The sequence below is a fragment of the Microcebus murinus genome, chromosome 15 (genome assembly GCF_040939455.1).
Source record: "Microcebus murinus isolate Inina chromosome 15, M.murinus_Inina_mat1.0, whole genome shotgun sequence".
In the NCBI taxonomy this organism is placed as follows: Eukaryota; Metazoa; Chordata; class Mammalia; order Primates; family Cheirogaleidae; genus Microcebus; species Microcebus murinus.
The window spans coordinates 13,512,902-13,536,344 of record NC_134118.1 but is presented as its reverse complement, the minus strand read 5'-3'; the positions used below and the strand labels follow the sequence as shown (position 1 = coordinate 13,536,344).

The window sequence follows — 23,443 nt, the reverse complement described above, 5'->3', positions numbered from 1 at the left end:
GGCAGGAGGATCGCTTGAGGCCAGGAGTTCCAGACCAGCCTGGGCAACATAGTGAGACTCCACCTCTACAAAAAATAGAAAAATTAGCTGTGTGTGGTGGCACATGCCTATAGTCCCAACTCCCTGGGAAGCTGAGGCAGGAGGATCACTTGAGGCCAGAAGTTCGAGGCTACAGTGAGCTATGACCTATCACTGCACTCTAGCCTGGGCAACAGAGGGAGACCCTGTCTTTCAAAAAAATAAATTAAATTAAATATGCATCCAAAGTAAAAAATCATTGATTAAAGTAATGACAAGACATTTGAGTGAGGTTTTATTTTTAATTTATTTATATGGATTCATTACTTATTTGTATTCTATCTTATTCTAAAAAGGAATTAAGCAGACTGATGAAAATTAAAAGTAAAGGCAAAAAAAGTGAAATGAGGGAAAAAAAGCAAAACAAAGGTGCAGACATGAATGGAACCTGGAATGAGACTAAAAATGCATACTATGATATCTATACTTTCCACACAAACTTGAGAAACAGGATCAGTGTCATCATATGGCCACAAATACAGTATTCTTGGCAAGCAGACAAAAGAGGAGCTTTCCCAGGTGATCTCACCATGAGAACAGCCGGCAGTGCGGGTCTGTGCGGGCCTTTCCCAGGGCAACCCACGTCTAAAGGCCATGACTAAATCTAGCTCAAAATGCAAACGAAAAGCAAAGCCTAAAGAATTAAAGGAGAGCTCTCAAAATGTGAAAAAACAAAACCGCTACAGCAAATCCCACATAAAAAGACATATTAATAGTTATCTTAGTCTATAGTTAATGATTTTTTGTTTTTCCGTAAAAGCAACTACAGACCAAACAAGAAAACATTGTATTTGGGGATTTTTTCTAATTAGAACAGTAGGTAAACTCTGTTTAGATGACCACATCCAACCTGCCCTCCACTTCCCATCTCCCACCAGGTTGCCCCTGTACCTGAATCTGTTCGTGGCTGGAGTGGTCTCCATGTTAAACTCGGCCACGGGCACCCCCTTGGCAGACACCTGGGGGGCAAACATGGCGGCCGGGTACACCACAGAAGAAGTGCCCACCTGCAAAGCAAGCACACAGCAATGCCCAAACCTTACATAAACTCTGGCAGGTCTGTGGTTGCAGGTGTGAGGAAAGCTAAGCTAGATGGGATAAAATGGAGAGTGTCCAAGGGCTAAGTGGAAAGTTAAGAGGCATCACTGTGGCCAATCACCAGAATTTGGGAAGAATATGTGCTATGAAAAGGAGAGTTGTACAGATGCAAAGAATGGCAAAGGAATGATGCAACTAACATTGGGGGGTAATTCTGGGTTTGTTTTTTTTCCCACTCTTTGAATTCATGCAAATGATCCATAACTTTTTTTGTATTTTATAACTTAAAATACATACATACCGTTCATAATCCTACTACCCCAAGATAACTACTGTTAATGTTTTGATGTATATCCTTTTAGGTTTTTCTCATATATATATGCTTATCAACATTCTTTACAGGAATGGGGAGACAGGAACATGTTTTGTAAACCAGCTTTCTCATCTAATGGCCCATCGTGAACACTGACATTATGCACTCAACAAACACTGGCTGAATGAACACACACCACAAGAAAGTGTTTGTGCTTTTAAAGATGTGTTAAGGCAATACTGAAATATGCATATGATTTGTCCAATTAATTCTACTTCTAGGAAATGTCTTCTACAGAATTAATTTGAAGAATATGCTAAGATTTATATCTACGAATATTCCCCCACAGCATTGTTTAAAATATCAAAATTTCAAGCAGCCCAAAGGGCTGTCTGAAAAGGGTCAGACAAATTTTTTAGGCTTTGCAGGCCATATGATCTCTGTCACAAGTACTCAACTCTGCCGTTGTAGCGTGAAAGCAGCCATAGACAGTGCACAGGAGAATAAGCATGGCTGTGTTCCAATAAAACTTTATTTACAAAAACAGGCAGCAGGTAAGATTTGGACCACAGGCCACAGTTTGCCCACTCCTGGTCTAGAAGCGAACACACCAAACTGCTTGCTAACGGTAACTATTTCTGGATGGTGTATTATGGGTAATCTCTAATTTCCTCTTTACAATTTTATACTTTTTTGAATTTTCTCACTAAATTTAATAATGAACATGAATTATTTTAAAAATATGAACCAATAGCATGTTCTTTTCTTTTCAGGGGTGGTAGGGTAGAAGGTTTTGAGATGCCCAAGACATGGTCCTTCTTGCATAGTTTCATATTTTAAAATCATTAAAATCATATTTAAAATCATTCATTATTTCTTATTCATTATTTAAAATTTCATATTTAAAATCATTCATTATTTCTTATTCATTATTTCTTAGTTTTTCTATAGGACACCACAAGACCTATCAACACACATTTTAAGAAAAGGAAGGGAAGGAGGGAGGAGAGAAGGAGAGAAGGGAGAGAAGAAGGAAGGCAGGGAGGGAGGAGAGAGGAAGGAAACAAGAACTCCAGCCCAGTCTTTAGTGTTTCAGAAAAGCCTGAGGGTTAGGGAAGGGCGTGACCTACCACTAGACATAGGTCACAGAGCGAGAGCTCCCTGTCAACCTCCTCCAGGATGGCAGGATCCAGGTTTTCTCCAAACCACACGACGTGAGGTCGCAGCAAGCCCCCGCACCCAGCCTCTTCACACCTGGAAAAACGTGATCCTTAAGCCACCCCCGACCTGGCCCTGGGAGGTCCGCCCTGTGGGTCAGAGGGAGGCTAGGGGCTGCCCCAAACCCAGCCCACCCAGATGGGTCACTCGGATGCTTCTTATCCCCTATCCCCTCCCAGCCCAAATGAGCTTGCCCTGGGTACCAAGTACAAAGTCTAACTGTCCTTATGAAGTTTTTTATCATGTCTGTATGCACTAAGGCAGCGGTCCCCACCCTTTTTGGCACTAGGGACAGTGTGGGGTGGGGGGCAGAGCTCAGACGGTGATGGAGTGATGGGGAGCAGCTGTAAACACAGATGAAGCTTCGCCCTCACTCACCACTGCTCACTCCCACCCCTACCCCCATTCCTGAGTTTCATGGGAGACAATTTCCATGGATTGGGGGAGGTGCTGCCCAGTCCCTAACAGGCCGAGGACCCGTACCGGTCTGCGGCCCAAGGTTGAACCGCAGCACTACGGTGATGTGCTAACACGCTGTTTCAGCTAAGCCTCATGTTCTCTTTTCTAAATGGCTTTGTCTTTCCCAGCTACTCCATTCCACTCGCTGGCACAACCGTGCTCAGTTACCCAGACCTTGGAGTAAGATCAGACTCACATTTGCTCCGACACCCCAACCATCCCCTGATTTCATCGCCAACCTCCTTTCATTTCCTCTCGGATTCACCTCTCTCTGGCCTGTCTATAGCCAAGTTCTCCACTGTCCATTTTCAAAAATCTCTTCCCTTTCCTTCCCTCCCTCCTACCTCTCGGTCACCCTCTGTATACCTTCTAAAGCCATCTCTCCAAACACCACTTCCACATTGACCTCCTACATCACAGGAGTCCCCAGGACTCCCTTTTCTTTCAGATCGAAACTTTAGAATCTAGCAACAAAAACCCTTATGTAAAAAAAAAAGAGTTCTGTGGCTCAATAACCCAGCAAAACGTTAACATACCATAACCACTTTTTAGACAGCAACAATAGGCTTTAGTGGATTAAATGCTCTGAGAAGTCCTACAGTAGATATAAATGTACTTTAACTTTGGTTTAACATTTCCATCTTTATTTAAGCACGTAACATTTTTTTTTCAAGTAATGCCCATTAACATTGCATGGAATTAGTGCTCTATGGAAAACTTTTGAAATTGCTATTTTTTTTTTTTTTTTTTTTGAGACAGAGTCTCGCTTTCTTGCCTAGGTTAGAGTGAGTGCCATGGCATCAGCCTAGCTCACAGCAACCTCAGACTCCTGGGCTTAAGCAATCCTACTGCCTCAGCCTCCCGAGTTGCTGGGACTACAGGCACGAGCCACCATGCCCGGCTAATTTTTATATATATATATATATTAGTTGGCCAATTAATTTCTTTCTATTTTTTATAGTAGAGACGGGGTCTTGCTCAGGCTGGTTTTGAACTCCTGACCTTGAGCAATCCGCCCGCCTCGGCCTCCCAGAGTGCTAGGATTACAAGCGTGAGCCACCGCGCCCGGCCTGAAATTGCTATTTTAATGTCTGGTCTTAAAAAACTGAAATAAAAATCTTCCTAGGGATTTTTTTTTAATCTACCAAAATTCTGTTTGGACAAAGAAAATGATAAATGTTTGAGATGACGGATATGCTAATTATTCTAGTCTGATCAGTATACATTATATGTATCAAAACATCACACTATACACCCCATAAATATGTATAATTATTATTTGTCAATTTAAAAAAATTGTGTTTGATCCTATAACTTCCCTTTGCAAGACCTTTTATTGCCTCCCTAACCCTGGGTTAAAACTCTGGTGACATTAACTGACCAGTTCCAGGATGCAGCCCCCATGCCTGCTGTGTACTGGAACACCATCTGTTCCAGAGAGCTTCAGAAACGATCAAATGATCCCCCCACAACACAAAACAAAAAGGGATTGGAAAGAAACCACTCTTTTCACCCTGGTTTGATTCATCCTGTGTCCTTTTGCCTTTGGTCTCAGAGGTCAAGGCTGGTTCTTATATTTGTGCATTTGATTAAGAGACATCTCAGCAAATAAACATTTAGTTTTTGATTCCTCATTTTCCTTTTTCTTGCAATCTGGAACACCAAATACAAATCAAAGAGTTTTTTTTTAACCTACCGGGGAAGTTTCTCTACTGGGATTCTGGCATCTTGAGTTCCAGGTTCTGGAGCACTGACGTACAATAATATTAGGAAAGAAAGAATGTCATTGGTATCATCAAAAAAATGAAGAAATAATGTAACCCCATAAGTTTGTGCACCTGCCTGGCAATAACACAAAACTCCTAATTAATGCACGCTAACTCAGAAGGGCACCAGACGGATGGCCCCCAGGCATGAAGTCCCAGTGGCCGCTCTCCCAGAGGGGGAATCTGTGTGTGGAGAGGGCTGGAGTGGCCACGTGTACTGAGGGGGAGCTTCATGATTTGCCTTTATGTGTCATCATCATTTGAATCTTCTGCAATGGCATTATATTAATATATTATTTATATAACATACTGTTTTAAAATGGCCCAATAGAATTTTTCTCAATATTCTAAATCTACTCTCAAATTTTTTTCCTTATTGTAATAATAGTACATATTCATCATAGAAATGCTGACAAATTCAGAAAGATATAAGACAGACATAAAAATTACCCAAAAATCCCTCCAACCCCTGATAATCTCTGTTAACATTTTGCTGTGTTTTCTTCTGGTCTTTTAACTATATACAGATATACACATGCAGAAAGTGAGTGTGTGTGTGTGTGTGTGTGTGTTTTCATACAAAGTTGGGATCACATTGTACATAGTTTGGTACCTTGTGGTTTTCACTTAACATTATAAATTGCAAGCAAAATATTTCTCTTATCATAGGCTGTACTGTGTCTAGTCATATTTCTCATAAACATCCATGGGAGTCTTTGATTAATGTTCAATTTCCGCACATTTATATTTGACCTAAAGAAGAAAACAACACATACTTATTCTGAAGTGCGGTGTAATTACCCTTTTCCTGATAATGCTGGACAAATTGGACTCTTGTAATTCTCAGCCACAATTCCACAAGAGGTACATCGAGTTTTAAATAAGCTACCTGAAAAATACACGTTAAGCAAATCCAGAATTTAGTTTAATGAAAAGCAATTGTCCCCATGTTTAAAAGGGCACAAAATAAGTTAGCTTCTATACTTCATTTTAGCAAGCCATTTTAGCGAGCCACTCATGAGCGTGCGCCCTCAAGGACTTCATAACCTGGAGGGGAAGGAACACACTCCATGACTCATGAGCTCCCACATGACTTCGGAGTGACGGTCACCTGGGCAAAGTGGCCAGTAGGGTACAAGGAACTTGACCTAAAGCTAAGCACATGATTTACTAGCATATGACTGATAAAGGTTCGATGGCATGGGATATGTTCACAAAATTCTAACTTTGGTTTCATAAAGATTGAATCTTTTATATAAAATCAGCTCAATAAATAATCAACTAACAAATGAAAAAAATAATTGGTTTTTTTTGTTGTTTTTTTTTTTTTGAGACAGAGTTTCGCTTTGTTGCCCAGGCTAGAGTGAGTCCCATGGCGTCAGCCTAGCTCACAGCAACCTCAAACTCCTGGGCTCAAGCAATCCTCCTGCCTCAGCCTCCCGAGTAGCTGGGACTACAGGCATGCGCCACCATGCCTGGCTAATTTTTTCTATATATATTAGTTGGTCAATTAATTTCTTTCTATTTATAGTAGAGATGGGGTCTCGCTCTTGCTCAGGCTGGTTTCGAACTCCTGACCTTGAGCAATCCGCCCGCCTCGGCCTCCCAGAGAGCTAGGATTACAGGCGTGAGCCACTGCGCCCAGCTAAGAAAAATAATTGTTAACACTGACAACCATTTACTGAGCTAAAGCAATAACGGTGCCACAAGGAGAGAAGGGCCAGGGCTTGTGCTGAAATGGCAGGACATGTGTTTTAAAGCCTGGCTCCCCTCTGTATGTGAGGCTGAGGGGCCTTACCGTGGATTTCCAGAAGGTTCTTGGTGCCAGCCTTGCGGTGCAGCTCGTCGATGTTCTGGGTGATGACCGTGACCCGTCGGCCCTGTGTGCTCAGCCGGGCCTCGCACTCGGCGATGGCGAGGTGCCCGGCGTTGGGCTCCTTGCTCCCCATGACCTCGCGCCGGTAGTGGTAGAACTCCCACACCCGGGACGGGTCGTGGGCAAAGGCCTGCGGGGTCGCCAGGTCCTGGGGTTGGAGAGGAGGCAGGAGTCAGGGAGGAACGGGGGCAGCGGGCGCCTGCGGACGGGGAGGGTGGCCGCAGGGCAGCTGCAGGCTCACAGCAACGGCCCCACCCTGTGGCTGACCTGGGGCCCTGGGGAAATCAGCCTGGATCTCTCCAGGGACGAGGCAGGGACAGCGCCACCTGCCCCACCTACCCCTCAGGTAAGCTGTGAACAAGAAGTAAAGCAATATGCGGGAAGGTATTTGGGGTTGAATCTACTTATTCAGAGCCCCAAAATATATGAAGTGAATCAGATTTTGAGTTCTACCCAGGAAAAACGGAATTGCAAAATGGCCAATTGAGGTAAAATGGCCATAGTCGAGAAACTCTTGTTTTCATAACTACAGCTATAGCTACATACACACGTGTCTATGCACACACAAAACTACACACACATATACACACATGGCACATACACACAACTACACATATAAGAAAGCATATGCACATTAACAGAACATATAAAATATAGGCATTTTAAGTGCGGCTCACCCTCTCGGAAAGACAGATCGCTCTATGTGAAAGAGCAGGGAGGTGGCTGTCTGGACCGGGAAGGGCACGAGGACCTTTTAGCCATGGCGGAAATGTTCTATACTTGACGGTGGAGGTGGTGGTGTCACACAGGTGTGTACGCCCATCACGACTCATCAGATTGGACACACAATGTACAAGGTGCATTTTATTCTATGTAAATTCCACCTCAATAATGTTAATTTTATCTTTTTTATTATTTTTTATTTTTCTTTATTATTTATTTTTTATTTCTTCTTTAAAGCACACAACTTTACTGCATCTACTGACTCAATTAATGTTAATTTTAAGAAGAAGTATGGTTGCTCTATCAAGGACATGTTCGCACACTGAACACGTGTGCATTTTATTCTTCCTTAAATGTCCCCTGCTGCTTGGTAGCAACGTCAGCTTCCGCTCTGCGAGGGGACAGGCCGCTGAGGGTGACCCACCCAACCTCATGCTCCACTCCCTTCCTGCTCTCCACCCAGAATGCGAGTGGCCTGGAGCAGTTCCAGGTGTCCTTGGAACAGGGTTGGAGACAAATGTGTTCTATTGACTTCTTTGCATGCCCACCAGCTCTGAGCCTCCCCGACAGGAATGAGCGCTCCTCCACCTGCCATCTGCATCCCTGAAGGCCCCACCCCTGTGCTTCTGCTCCAGGGACTGCCCCCAGCTGGCCCTCATCCCCTATGGACCCTAATGGCCTCTGCTCTTTTTCTTCTCTCTTCACTTTTAAGCGGATGACCCCACACCACGGCCCCCAGGCCTCACCCCCAGGGCAGCAGACAGGTGATAAAACATCCTACACATCTGCCAGTCGCAGACACTTAAGACAGGAAGGAAGGGACAGGTTCATGAACTCTACACTCAGCAAGAAATTACCCACTGAATAGGGACGTCACTTTTTTTTTTTTTTTTTGAGACAGAGTCTCGCTTTGTTGCACAGGCTAGAGTGAGTGCCGTGGCGTCAGCCTAGCTCACAGCAACCTCAAACTCCTGGGCTCAAGCAATCCTGCTGCCTCAGCCTCCCGAGTAGCTGGGACTACAGGCATGCGCCACCACGCCCGGCTAATTTTATATATATATATTAGTTGGCCAATTAATTTCTTTCTATTTATAGTAGAGACGGGGTCTTGCTCTTGCTCAGGCTGGTTTCGAACTCCTGACCTCGAGCAATCCGCCCGCCTCGGCCTCCCAGAGTGCTAGGATTACAGGCTTGAGCCACCGCGCCCGGCCGGGACGTCACGTTTTAAAGTCATAATTGCCTTCATTCAACCAACAAAAATCTGTTAAGCACCTATACTGCACCAGAGTTCTAGGAGCTGGAGCCAGTGAAATGAACACAACAGGTAGAACTCCCCGTCCTCCAAAACTAAGGATGGCCTGAGTCAGGGGAGGGGAGGGGACATGTTCTATACAGCATCATGGCATGGGCCGACAACTACACCCATTTGTTAAAATTCATTGACTTTTACACTTAAACTTGGTGATCTTTATTATATATCTTAAAAGTTGGATTAACAAAAAAGATCCACACCCTCACAGAACTTACACTCCAGTGGCCTTCACATAAATTTTTTTAATTCCAAGCCCTAAGCCTTAGTTTTAACATGAAACGTTCCCAGAAGTAGCAATGAATTATGCTAACCAAGGTTTTCTGATTCTACTTTGACACAATTACTGGAAGAAATTATTATTTGAATAAATGCAACCTACACATATCTGGAAAGTAAGGAAAGTGGCTTCTTTGCTTAAGTTTTAGATCTTAATCATAGGAACTTTGAGTTGATGCCAAAATCAAGGGGACAATCGGGTCACAGGTGATTTCAAAACTCCCTCTGGGCTGCAGGCACCACCATCGGTTCTAAGTCAAACTCCGTTATGGCTTCATTCAGGAGAGCCTTTGCATGTTCTGGAAACATTACCAACCTGAGCCTGCCACTTCCTCCAGTAACCTCCAGCTCCTCTGAACGTCGGAACCCCACTCTCGGCACTAACACCGGCCCCTGAAATGACGACTATGTGCTTGGCTTTTGCAAAAATCTTGCGAAAATCTGTCATACCTAAACGGAGAACAAAATCTTTATCAGACAAGTGTGCCAATTTGGACATCTGTATCCCAATACCAATTGTATCTTGAACTTGACCTTGCATGAAATTACACTTTAAAATACTCAAACAAAAGTCATTCCTGTGCCACGAAGACGCCGCCTCACGCAGCCCCACGGGTGAGCATACAGTATCTTAAAGAAGCAGGGCCTTTGGCACAAGTTCACGCACACGCTGCAGGCTCCGAATCGCAGCTCCCATCCAACCCTGTGATCTTATGGGAATTTCTCACCCTTTTCTCTCCTCGGTTTGCCTGGCTGTTTGGTGTGCACAATAGTGCCTTCCTTAGAGCAGCATCATTATAAAGATTAAAAAACACTAATGGGTAGGAATCTATCTTGCCTCGTAAAAATAAAAACAAGCTTGTGTGTGTGAGTGCTAAGGCCCCTGGACCCCAAAGCCTACCCTTCCTCCCCAAATTTACCTTCCCTTTAGGGATCTTGCTAATGCAACTTCCCTCGGCATGGCGACCCAAGGTGAGGACAAGGGCTCCTCTCTCGTGAACAAACACGGGCACATGACCTTCTCCTTGACAGCTCAATTAAGAGTCAAAGTTTTCAACAAGACCCTAGCAGAGGCACAGCATGTGGCTGAGACCAACCCCTTCTCTCCCAGGCACTGCGGCTCTGCAGGCCCTTGTGTGTCGGGTAAGTGCTGTGGCCCAGCAGGCGCCCAAGGGGTACAAGCGGTGAGCACAAGCTGCCAGGAGAAGAGAGGCTCCCTCTTCTTTCTGTCCCCCCTCCCGCCCCCCAGAAGCGAGTCCTGGACCACATTGCTCATGGCAGGCCCAGGCCACGGATGCAGCGGATGTCCCAGACACAGGATGTCCCTATTCCAGGGGTGGCCGACTTGTGTTAAAGCACTGAAGATCCAGCAAAAGTGGGACTGGATTCCTCAGCTCACTGGGCAGCTCCTGGTCTTCCCATCGCGAGGGAATGGCAACCAAGGCTAAGCCTTGGACGGAATGAATGTCCCTGGAGAGATGGAACTAGTGACAGGCAGGACTGGGGCGAGGTGGGGATTCAGAGGCAGTTAACTTGAACACTCCAGGGAAAGGAGCCTCATTTCGTATCCCCAGCGGTTGCGCATGTTCTCCTGGGTTCTCACGCATGACTCCCTCTAGGCAGGGATGGGACTTCCTCATCCTCCTAAGCCCAGAGCCACACGCCATGCCTGGCTCAGGACAGAGACTCTCACTAAAGGCTCAATCTCTCCTCCCCTTCCCTTCCTCTCTGCCCTACAATAGACTACTGTGAAAAGGAACAAAGAAACATAAGACTCCCGCAAACAAAGAAGCAGAGAGCACCAGCTCCCTCTCTGGCTGCATTCCTGGAGCTCTCTGGGACCACACTCTTGGCAGCCTGAGACTGGATGGAATGAAGATAGCCACAACACGCCGTCCTCTGCAGGTGTAACCAACACAACTGCCCTGCCGGCCACGCCAAAGCTCTGGCCGAACGCACAGCCCTTCCGGAGACAGGCTGGTGTGGAAAATAGGCCTACCTGGAGACACAACCTGTCCAACTAGGAAGAACTGGGAAACGGAAACCCCATCTGGGTAGATTAGAGTTTCCAATCTGATCTAATCTCTTGAAACAACAAAATGCATTATAAAAAGTTGAAAAGGAGGTCAAAAGGATTCAGCTTGGCCTCTCGATGTCCTAGTGAAGCACTGTCTCACAGGCCCACCTCTGGGTCGTTTCATCATAAAAATTTGTCAGACTCTATACTCAGACCAAAGGCCCAGGATATGCTGACTTGCAGGTTTTTGTCATGCAGTGCTACCAAGGTTCTGTCAATAGGAAAACGTAAGCCCACACTGCCTGACAGGCACTCACCGGCTTTGCTCCCCTGCAGAGAGATGAGGAGTTTAAATTACAAATCATGGGTGAAAAGGTTAAACGCAAATATCCTGGCAGAAGCAATAAAGTGTCCTAAATGGACCTAACTTGAGTATTAAGAGATGAGCTCTGACTCTGCCCCAGCATGCGCCTGCTTCAGAGAGAAGAGGACAGAGTGACTATCTCCAAAATCTCGCCCAACACGTATTTTGATGGAGACAAATCTCGCCCAACACGTATTTTGATGGAGACAGTCCCCTCAGAGTGTAGACAGGTTCGGGTATTTCACAGGTTCTCCACATGCCGCTGAAGCAGAGGAGACGGCTGACTGGGAATGACTTACTGGAACTGGGACGAGTCATTGTCAGGCAGATCTTGGTGTGGGGGGGGGCTGGAGGCTTCAGGCCACGGCACAGCTGGGAAAACAGTCGGCTCGGGACAATCTGGAGAGGACGCATCAGATTTTCTTTGAAGTTCTAATTCTTGGCGTGGGCTGTAGAAAAATCACAATAATGAATGTTATAGAAACAAAATATTTTTATACATAGAAATATACATAAATATATTTTATATTATATATACATCCATATATATATAAGAATATATATATACATATATATATATATAAGAATGCCCTTAACAAAAATCTTTAGTAACAGATCGTCACGACATTCAGCCTCTAAACTGGCTGATTTTGATATGTTCTCAAGCGCTCCCAGCATGTGCAGAGGTGCCCTAGAGCAGCGGTTCTCAAAGCGTGTTCCCCAGGCCACCTGCGGTACCATCCCGAGATCTTGTTTAAAATGCAGTCTCAGGCTCCCCCCAGATCTACTGAATCAGAAACTCTGGGGTTGGAGCTGATAATCCATTTCCAGATGACACCAAGAACCACTCAAATTTGAGAACCACTGCCTTAGAGGGCTTGGGGAAAGGGTTAGATGCCAGGATTCATTTGAAAAACTTCTGCTTTTAAAAAGGTACGAAAACCACTGGTCTGTCAACTTTTGACCAAAGTACAATTTCCATGAGAATGTAATTTCTAACTGAGCACTGAACTAGGAAGGGAAGACAGGTACTATGACAACACATAGGATTCAGATGACATAGTGTCAGAGAAACTTGTAGCACCTAAAGCACATTTAGTAAATCTCTATCTATACCTGAGGAATTTTATAAAAGGAAAACAGAAAGACAACATTTGTATCAATGACAGTGACAATCGGCAGAATTGACTTCCATCTAGTGGGCCAAGTGTTGGCAGAACTGAGGATTAAAGATCTGAGCATATAGAAAAATAACACATTTCCCCAAATGATAAATCCCTCTGTAGGATAAGCTACCCAAATGACAAATGCATTGTCCCTTTGAGACAGCATTCCCAAGTCTGGGAACTTTTACGAGTTAGACTTGTACACGTCCAAAGTATCATATCTACAGATACCAGATTAGATCGTTGTGGTAAACAGCAAAAGACTAGAAATAACCTCAGCATCCAACCGTAGGGGATGAGTTCAATCAACAGCGGCACATTCACATTACGTACTTTGGCTGCTATAAAAAAAGAATGTAGATATGATTCTATTTCCATAACATCTGGATAAACAAAGCTATGGGGGCAGGAAACATGAGTGGTTGTCAGAGTGGGGAGGAGTGAACACAGAGGGACATGAGAGCATTTTGGGGGAGAGGGCAATTTTGGGGGGAATTGCCCTATATCTTGATTATGGTGGTGGTTACATGTTTGTATGTTTCAAAACTCATGGAACTCACAAGGGTCAATTTTATTGTATGTAAATTATACTTAAAAAAGAGAATAAGTTTCAGTCTCACAAGATCAAAAGAGTTTAGACATTGGTTGCACAACAATGTGAATATACTTAACACCACCGAACTTCACCCTTAAAAACGGTTAGGATGGCAAACTTTGGTTATGTGTATTTTATACCACACTTAACAACAACAAAACAAACAGAAAAAGAAAGTTCATTCTAATTTGATAGAGATCCCCAGAGTATCATGTTGAGGGGGAAAAGTAAGATGCAAGTAGTGTTTTGAAAGAGAAAGGAAGGAGATGTAAGACTATTACCTTAGTACTTACTTGCATGTACCTTAAAATAAATGCACAACAAATTAGTAAAAGGCATTGAGTGTGCAGTGAGAAGTTTATGTATGAAGAGCAGAAGCAAGGATTTTCAATATGTGTGTTTATAGACTGTTTGGTTTGTCAATGCCTCGCAGCCAAAGGCCAGGAACACACCTGAGACAGAACACACCAAGAGAAACTGCAGGGTGTCTCAGCAGTGGTCTCCAACCTTTTTGGCATCAGGAACAGGTTTCATGGAAGACAATTTTTCCACCCAGGTGGGGTGGGGGTGATGCAAGGGATGGGTTCACTTGCTTGGCCACCACTCAAGTCCTGCTGTGCGCACCCACCCCCCACCCCCCCCACTGTGCTGCAGGGTTGGGGACCACAGACTCAGAACATTAGAACAGAGTTATCGTAGGATCTGGGCTTGAGTTAAGTCATGTTGGGGAGGAGTTCACAGAAGTGGGTTTTTGTTCTGGATTCGATGCTGTTAGGAAACAGGACACTTCGACTGGATAGTGTAAGGAATTTTATCTAAAAGGTGGAAGGAATGAAGTGAGACTAAAGTGATTGGTCAAGAAGCAGCAGTCCTTCATATTAGCCAGGATAGGGGAGTGGCTGGCAGTTTTTGTGGTTTAGACATGTCCTTGTCTTTGAGTTCAGACATAATTACTGAGTGGCCTTGCTCCTGTCCTGATCCACCGTGGTCACACAGCGGCCCTGTCTGGTGCTGGTGCTCTGTGGTGTGGTTTATGCACAGCAGGAGAATACCAAGGCCTATTGGATAGTGCCGGGCCCCAAACTGGGAGCAAACCCAATGACCTTCAACTTGTAAAGGGGTAAACAAAGTGTGGTTTAGCCACACCACGAATACTATTCAGCCATAAAGAGAACAAACTGCTAATCCATTCAACAACATGAACGAATCTTTAAAGTGTTGCACAATAGTAACTGCGGTAGAAAACCTGGCAGCTATCACCTTAACCAAGTGATCTAGTTAACATCACCAGTAATAAGACACGTCAACTTCATCTACCTACTCATGTGATGCAATGACAAGGGCAAAGCACCACTGTGTGGCATTTCCCTGCCAATGTGACAATGAGAAAACACCAAACTCTGAGGTGCCCTCTACAACAAAATTGGCCAATATGCTTCAAAAAAGTATCAAATTTCTGATAGATGAGAACTACTCCAGGCCCTAATGAGACATGACAACTAAGTGTAATGTGGGATCCTAGATTGGAGTTGAGAAATAAAGTCCTAGGCTCCCAAACTGACTCAACAGACCCCCTCCTGGCCAAGGGGACCCAGAGAAACCTTAAAAACTGAAACCCCAGCCATGACAGGACTGGAGGTCAAACAGGCCTCATTAGACCCCGTCCCTTGTTACCTGCCATCGCGCTTTCTTCCCGGAGGGTTATACAGAACCAGCCCTTTGGAAAGACTCCCTCCACTCGGATTTCCACCAATTGCCTAATGCTGCTCCTCCCTTTCTGTGGTTTTGGCACTACAACTGACCAGCATTCCTTCCTCACACGGGGCCACAGGCGTGGAGTGGTTCTGGCCAGTCTATAGGGAATGTGCTCCACCTTCTGACACCAGAAAGCTGCCATATGCTGAACATGGACTCCATAAAGGGGCATAAAACTCAACTGGGCATGCACACGTTTCTCCTTTCACAAATATTCATGACCCTCCTATAGCTTGTTAAGTACGTAATTTCAGCTACTCCACTTAGCAAACTGTGTATGTAAACGTCTAGATATACTAACTGTCCTGGTTTAAATCATTGTACTCAAGGTATTAGGGGTATTAGGGGAAATGGGTAAATAGTATTTGGGGACTCTGTGTGATAGTTTTGCAACACTTCTGTAAGCCTAAAATTATTTCAAAATGAAGTTTCTTTAAAAGAAAAAAGTATTATGCTAAGTGAAAGAAGCTGGACACAAAAGGCTACAGAGTCTTTGAGACCATTTATATGATCTGAAAAGGCTAAAACTGTATTGTTTTCCAAAGACAGAGTGGGGAGAGCGAGGGGAAGCAGTGGAGCAGAGAACTGTCAGAGCAATGGAAAATGCTGTCTTTTATTTTTGTAATGATTTTTTCAATACTCCTAGAACTATATAATAAGAAGGATGAGTTTTACATAGTCTGTAAAAAATATTTTGATAAACCTCGTCTACAAATAAGCAGCAAGTGGACAAACTTTCAATGTAATCTGTTTCTACTGCAACCAAAAAGACTGCACAGAACACTTACAATACTGAAGGGAGAGCAGGTTAGAGAAACATGATAGTGTTTCCAGAACAACCTCAGGGGACCATACTGTCTGGCTGCCTGGAGTCATCTCTACAGGGAAGGACAGCACACTGGCTGCTAAGGGGAGGAGGTGAGTGACGTGATGCCCGAGCAGGGGAGAGGGCAACTCTGGTGAGCAGCTTGCAGACTCGGTAACAATGAGGATGCCCAACCAGCATGGACATCACCCCAATGCTTGATTTAAAGGGACCTGGGGGCTGGACGCAGTGGCTCATGCCTGTATACCTAGAACTTTGAGAGGCTAAGGCAGGAGGATTGCTTGAGGCCAGGACTTCAAGACCCCATCTCTACAAAAAATAGAAAAACTCGGCCAGGCGTGGTGGCTCACACTTGTAATCCTAGCACTCTGGGAGGCCGAGGTGGGAGGATCACTCAAGGTCAGGAGTTCGAAACCAGCCTGATTAACAGCAAGACCCATCTCTACTAAAAATAGATAGAAATTAATTGGCCGACTAAAAATATATAGAAAAAATTAGCCAGGCATGGTGGTGCATGCCTGTAGTCCCAGCTACTCCAGAGGCTGAGGCAGGATTGCTTGAGCCCAGGAGTTTAAGGTTGCTGTGAGCTAGACTGATACCACGCTGGGGCAATAGAGTGAGACTCTGTCTCAAAAAAAAAAAAATGAAAAAAGAAAAATAAAGAAAAATGTTTTCTTTATTTTTTCAATTATGGAAACATTTTTAAAAATACAAAAATAAACAGAATAGTATAAGGAATCCTTATATTCCTATCACCCAGCTTCAATAATTATCAAGAAAAAGGGGTATGAGGCTTTAAAAATATTGTCACAGATAACTGTTAAACTTGCATACCTTGATGAAAACTGTGAAGATTAAGGCTCCCAATACTAACATTAACTAAAAGCTTCTTATATGTTGCATGAAGTTACCTATGCTACTATTTTGAGCTTAATATATATCTTTACTTATTTCTCCCAAAGATAAATATGTTTTTTTCCCACAGTTGCTTTCTAATATTTGAATCTGGAAACTTCAATATGATCCAGACTTCCAATTTGATCCAGAAAGTCCTTTTCTTCACTTGTAGGTTTTTACACATTAGGAAACTGTAAAAGAATTTGAGGTAACTACTAAGTAAACTGTCCTATTGTTTCTCAGGCATGAAGGTAGGGCTGTAAATGTAATTAAGAATTTAAAAGAATTCAAAATCCAATCAACAGAGGCATCATGCAAAGCACCTTGTGTGATTACACTGTAGAGCTCTTCTGTGCAAGAGGGTTGAAATGACAGGCCTTCAGCTGGACAGCTATGAAATGAGGGAAAATCTTCATTCTACTTTGGAGATGAGGGTTGAGTAAATTACTAAGTATAAAGAGTTATAAAAAACATAAGAACAGAAGGAGCTTTTAATTGTAGGATTGACAAACAATTAGGACTTGTATTATGTGGGTAAAATGTTAACTAATTTTTCATCTAAGTTTTTCTATTCAAATGTTTCTATTACTGAGTAATAATAATTACTTTCACCATAACATGGAACTTGAAATATTAAAATAGAAAAAAGTTTTACTTGCTGGTGTTTCAACATTTCCAAAATCACTAGTTTCTAGATTCTTTGACTAGGAAATGCAATCAGCAAGTACTTTTGGGGAATATAGCTTTTAGTCCTTATCTTATGTGAACTGTAATTTCTAATGACATACATACACTATATATGTATATGCATATATATACACATACTCATGGATTGTATACAATTAAAACATTCTTTTTAAACATGCATATTTTTATTTTAAACCTTTCATCTGTACTAACTTATGAATTTACTAGTGGAACCTAAGTTTTTCATGTCTATCTGAAGTAATGAATCAGTGAGATAATTTTGGTCCCACTAGTTACAAAAAGCCACTCACTTGCCTGTTTGAACAGTGAAATTTCACATGATTTTTTAAAATGAGTGTGGAAACTATTTTCCTAAATTTTCTGTTAATTTACAAGATGGTCTGCCAGTCAATCTCTCAATAAATGTGGAAACAAACTTGAGATTAAAAACAACATTGAACGACACCACCTGAAGTTATTCTCAGGATAGTAAATGCTCATAACATAAGGCTATTTTCAAGATGCTACCACAAAGTCTTTACAAAAAGCATCCTCTGTGGCAACATGTATGTTTTCCTAGGAGGTCGGGAGAGGCAGTGGTTCTACTTTCCACACGCTTACAACCTTGTTTAAGCCTGGAAACATTGCCAGAAGGGTGACGGGGCACCCCTGTGAGAATCAGTGGGCAGAGGACTCAGGTTAGCCAGCCAGAGGACTTAGGGGTGAAAGCTGCCCTGGGTGAAGCCTCTTACCTTGATTTTATCTTCCAGGTGGGAAGAGAGGCCTTTGGGGGAGGAAGTAAACTCGTTCATCAAACAGTCACTGGGACCTTTCTGGATGCCAGACAGGTTCTCATACACTGACATTACTCCAAGAAATTTAATGATGCTTTATTAGGAAATCTGAAACTTACCTACCAAATTAGAAAAAAAGAAATATGTCTGTATGCTCCCTGTGAAAAAGGAGGCACTCTACCAATTCTGAAAAATATAATCAATGAAAGGTTATATCAGGAATTTGAGGGAAAAAATTTACAGAAAACATCAATTTAAAACATATGATCTTTAGCCTGACTAAAAAACCCGAGAAGACTCAAATAAAATCAGAAATGAATGAGGACACATTACAACTGAAATACAAAGGACCATAAAAGACTATTTACCATGAACAAGTATATGCCAACAAATGGAATAATCTAGATGAAATGGATAAAATCCTAAAAAGATACAACCTACCAAGACTGAGTCAGTAGGAAATAGAAAATCTGAACAGACTGATAACAAGCAAGGAGATTGAATCAGTAACCAAAAGTCTCCCATCAAAGAAAAGCCCAGGACCTCATAGCATCACCGCTGACCTGAATTCTACCAAACATTTAAGAAGAACTAATACCAATCCTTCTCAAATTCTTCCAAAACGCTGAAGAGAAGGAAATACTTCCAAACTCATTTCATGAGGCCAGCATTACCCTTATACCAAAGCCAGACAAGTACAATACAAGAAAATAAAACTACAGGCCAATATCCCTGATGAACACAGATGAAAAAATCCTCAAAATACTAACAAACTGAATTCAACAACACATTTAAAAACATCATTCACTATGATCAAGTGGGATTTAACCCTGGGATGCAAGATGGCTCAATATATTACATGTAAATCAATAAATGTGATACACAGTATCAACAAAATAAAGAACCACATGATCATTTCAGTAGATGCAGAAAAAGCATGTGACAAAATTCAACATCCTTTCACGATAAAAACTCTGTACTCAACAAATAGGTGTTGAAGGAATGAACCACAACATAAAAAAGGCCATACATGACAAGCCCACAGCTAACATTATACTCAATGATAAAAAGTTTAAAGCTTTTCCTCTCAGACCAGGAATAAGACAAGAATGTCCACTCTCACAACTTATGTTCAGCGTACTACCAGAAGTCCTAGCCAGAGCAATTAGGCAAGACAAAGAAATAAAAAGTATCCAGATAAAAAAGGAAAAATTTTTCTATATATAATACAAATAATGTAGGTGAAATATATTTAAGATATATACAGATAAAACAGATGTGTAACATACATATAGAAAGATGTAATATATAGGCATATATAAGATATATAATATACATATGTGGATATATACACAAGATTTCTCTATATAAGATCATATCATCATGATCTCTGTTTGCAAGATATAAAATCAACATACAAAAATCAGTAGCATTTCTATACACTAAGAAACTATATGAAAAAGAAATTAAGAAAACAATCCCATTTACAACAGCATAAAAAAAATAAAATACCTAGGGGTAAATTTAACCAAGGAGGTGAAAGAGCTGTACATTGAAAACTATAAACCATTAATCTAAGAAAATGGACACAAATAAATGGAAAGATATCCTATGTTCATGGATTAGAAGATTTATTATTAAAATGTCTACACTATCCAAAATGATCTGCAGATTCAGTGCAATCCCCATCAAAATCCCAATTTCACAGAAACAGGGAAAACAATACTAAAATTCATATGGAACCACAAAAGACCCCAAAGAGCCAAAGCAATTCTGAGTAAAAGGAACAAAGCCAGAGGCATCATACTCTCTGATTTCAAAATATATTATAAAGCTATTACAATCAAAACAGCATTGTATTGGCATTTAAAAAAAGGCACATCAACCAATGGAATAGTATAGAAAGCCCAGAAATAAACTCAGGTATTTATGGTCAATTGATTTTTGAGAAAGGTGCTACACACAACACACAACAGGGAAAGGACAGTCTCTTCATTAAATGGTGTTGAGAAAACTGCATATCTACATGTGGAAGGAGCCCTTATCTCACACCATATATAAAAATCAAATCAAAATGGATTAAAGACTTATACACAAGATCTGACATTAAAACTAATAGAAGAAAACATAGGTGAAAAGCTCCACAACATTGGTCTGGGCAATGATTTCTTGGATAGGACCACAAAAGCAACAAAAGCAAAAATAGACAAATGGGATTGCATCAAACTAAAAAGCTTCTGTACAGCAAAGGAAACAACAGAGTGAAGAGACAACCCACAGGTTAGGCAAATTTGCAAACCATACATTAGATAAGGGGCTACTTACTTATACAAGGAACTCAAACAACTCAATAGCAGGAAAATAACCCAATTAAAAAATGAGCAAAGGACTTGAATAGACATTTCTCAAAAGAAGACATATGAATGGTCAACAGGTATATGAAAAATACTCAACATCTCTAATCACCAGGGAAATGCAAATTAAACCACCATAAACCACCTCACACATGTTAGAATGGCTATTAGCAAAAGGATGACAGATAATGAGTGTTATGGAAGATGTGGACAAAAGGGAACCCTGGTAGTTTGTGGGAATGTAAATTAGTGTTGTCATTTTAGAAAACAGTATGGAAGTTCCTCAAAAAGCTAAAAACAGAATTACCATTTGATCTAGCAATCTCACTTCTAGATATATATCCAGAGGAACTGAAATAACAGGCCAAGGTGGGAGGATTGCTTGAACCCAGAAGTTCAAAACCAGCCTGAACAAGAGAAAGAATAAAAAATACAAAAATTAGCCAATGGTGGCATATGCCTGTAATCTTAGCTATTTGGGAGGCTGAGGCAGGAAGATCGCTTAAGCCCAGGAGTTTGAGGTTGCAGTGAGCTATGACAACACCACTGTACTCTGGCCAGGCTAACAGAGTGAGACTCCGTATCAGGGGGGAGAAAAAAAGAGAAAGAATAAAAGAAATAAGAATATTGAAGAAATATCTGCACTCCCATGTTTACTGCAGCACTATTTAGCCACGAAATGAAACTACCTAAGTGTCCATCAGTGAATGAATGGATAAAGAAAATGTGAGATATATATACACATATATGTATACACACACACACACACACACACATAATGGAATACTATTCAGGCTTACAAAAGAGGGAAATACTGTCATTTTCAACAACATAGATGAACCTCGAGGACATTATGCTAAATAAAATAAGCCAGGTAGAAAGACAAATACCACATGATCTCACTTACATGTGAAAATCTAAAAAAGTCAAACTTAAAGTAGCAGAGAGTAGAATGGTGGTTACCAGAGGCTGGGGTCAGGGAGAGATGTTGGTCACAGGAGACAAAGCCTCAGTTAGACAGGAGGCAGAAGATTTAGTGATATATCACACAGCATGTTAACCATGGTTGATAATGTATATATGTTTCAAAAATTGTTAAAAGAGTAGATTTTAAACATTCTCACCACAAAAACAAAGTAGGTGAGGTGATGGATACATTAATTAGCTTGATTTAATCTTTATATGTATCAAAATACCACATTGTACCCCACAAATATATACAATTATTTTTCAATTAAAATAAAAAATAATAAAGTGACAAAAAAAATGCAAAAACTTTCACAGGCATTCAAGAAATACTTTTCGAACACCTACGAGCAAAATGAATACACCTGTCCCCAGGTGTCTATACTAGGGGGCTCCATTCCCTCTCCTCCGCATCATCTGATCTTGTCAAGGTCACCAGCTCCCTCTACCTTGCTAAACCTAACGGTCAAGTCTCCATGCTCCTCTTCGTTGATGTCCAGACTCTGACTCAGTCCATCGGTCCCTGGTCAATACTGCTTCTCCTGGCTTCCGGCCGCCACTCTCCCCGGGTTTCCCTCCTGCCGCTCTGGACCTGCCACTCTGGGTTTCGCATCTTCCCCGGGCTCCAGGCGGCCCCCACGCCCAGCAGGCGGCCCCCGCGCCCAGCAGGCGGCCCCCGCGCCCAGCAGGCGGCCCCCGCGCCCAGCAGACGGCCCCCACGCCCAGCGGCGGCCTACGCTCCGAAGTCCCCAAGCCGCGTCCTCCACAGGCTCCAGCCTCCCGCTGCCCCTGGGCCCTGACCCTGACCGGGCCGGGCAGCAAATCCTGACGGGACCCCTCCACACTGTGTCCCGAACCCGACCGCTCCTCCCACGCCCTCGGCCACCACCCAGCCACCGTCCGTCTCCCTGGCAGCTGCAGTGCCCAGCGTGCCCTTTCTCAAAGGGGAGGCAGTGTCCGGAGCCGTCCCGGCGGCTTCCCAGGCCCACGTGCTCAGGTCGGGCCACCCACAACCTGCCTCCCGGCCCGCCCTCGTCTCTGCGGCCGCAGCGACACCCGGCAGCTGACCCCGCCCCAGGAGCCCCGGACCCTCCCTGAGAGCCTTCAAGACTTCCTCCCCGAGGCACCTGCGCCGGACCCGACCGGACCTGCGGCTCACCTGGGCGAGCTCCGGGGCCCGCCGCCCTCGCCGTCTCCCGCGTCCCGCCCCCCCCCCCGTGTCCTCCCTCCCCAGTCTTTGGTACCTCCCTGCCCCACTCCCGCCCCGCGGTCCCCTTCGTCCCTGCGGCCTCGTCTCCCACCCGTCCCCGGCGCCCCCCACCTTTGCAAGCCGGTGACCGCGGGGCAGGCTGGGCTGCGCATGCGCACGGCGGGCTGGCCCCGCCCCGCCCCGGGGAGCTCGTGCGGGACCGGATCACGCGAGCCGGCCGGGAGGCCGCAGAGACCCTAGGGGCCGGGGCAGGCGCCGGCAGGGACGCACCTGCAGGAGGTGAGTGCAGGGCGGCGCCTGCGCTCACCTGGCTGGACGAGGCTGGACGAGGAGCCCGCGGGACGTGGCGACAGGGACAGGGCGCGGAGTGGCGCGGCGTCCTGCCCGACCGCAGCGGCGCCTGCAGGACACCCGGACCCTGGCCGTTCGCCAGTCTTCTGAGTAGCTGGGCGATCGTTTTGTTTACGTTTCTTTGGGGGATGGGGGTGAAGGGTGGGGGAGGGCGCGGTGACTCGTTTCGTCTTTGTCAGCTTCCAAGATTCATTCCACCGCCCGGATGTGTGGTGGATTACTACCTGCTTTGCTTCCTCCTTGAGCAAACAGCTGGATCACACAACTTCAAGACAAAGGACTTCAAATGTTGGGGTCGTTTTCCCCTGAAACGCTATTTCAAATGACGGTGAGTAGGTTCCCAGTCTAGCCCATCAGACCTCCAACCCAGTGACAAATGCCCCCTGCCCTCCTGTGCGGTTG

At 43.8% G+C, this 23,443-nt stretch overlaps 1 protein-coding gene across 5 annotated transcripts in view; it reads right to left on the bottom strand.

Annotated features, from left to right (window-relative positions):
- Positions 1 to 23,076, bottom strand: part of SIRT5 (sirtuin 5) — a 31,923-nt gene extending 8,847 nt beyond the window's left edge. Inside the window, exons 1-9 of one of the 5 annotated variants that reach the window (XM_012753549.3) lie at positions 22,802 to 22,848; positions 18,119 to 18,279; positions 11,740 to 11,889; positions 9,376 to 9,509; positions 6,671 to 6,896; positions 5,674 to 5,761; positions 4,803 to 4,856; positions 2,560 to 2,683; positions 970 to 1,085 (exon numbers count right to left, since the gene is read on the bottom strand). In XM_012753549.3, the coding sequence (XP_012609003.1) occupies positions 970 to 1,085; positions 2,560 to 2,683; positions 4,803 to 4,856; positions 5,674 to 5,761; positions 6,671 to 6,896; positions 9,376 to 9,509; positions 11,740 to 11,854 (857 nt within the window). In that variant the 5' untranslated portion in view covers positions 11,855 to 11,889; positions 18,119 to 18,279; positions 22,802 to 22,848. Of the gene's footprint in view, positions 1 to 969; positions 1,086 to 2,559; positions 2,684 to 4,802; positions 4,857 to 5,673; positions 5,762 to 6,670; positions 6,897 to 9,375; positions 9,510 to 11,739; positions 11,890 to 17,002; positions 17,315 to 18,118; positions 18,280 to 22,801; positions 22,862 to 22,960 lie in introns of those variants that run through there. The other 4 variants (XM_012753557.3, XM_012753551.3, XM_012753554.3 and 1 more) reach the window with 4 other exon arrangements.
- Between the last annotated feature and the right edge of the window lie 367 nt (positions 23,077 to 23,443).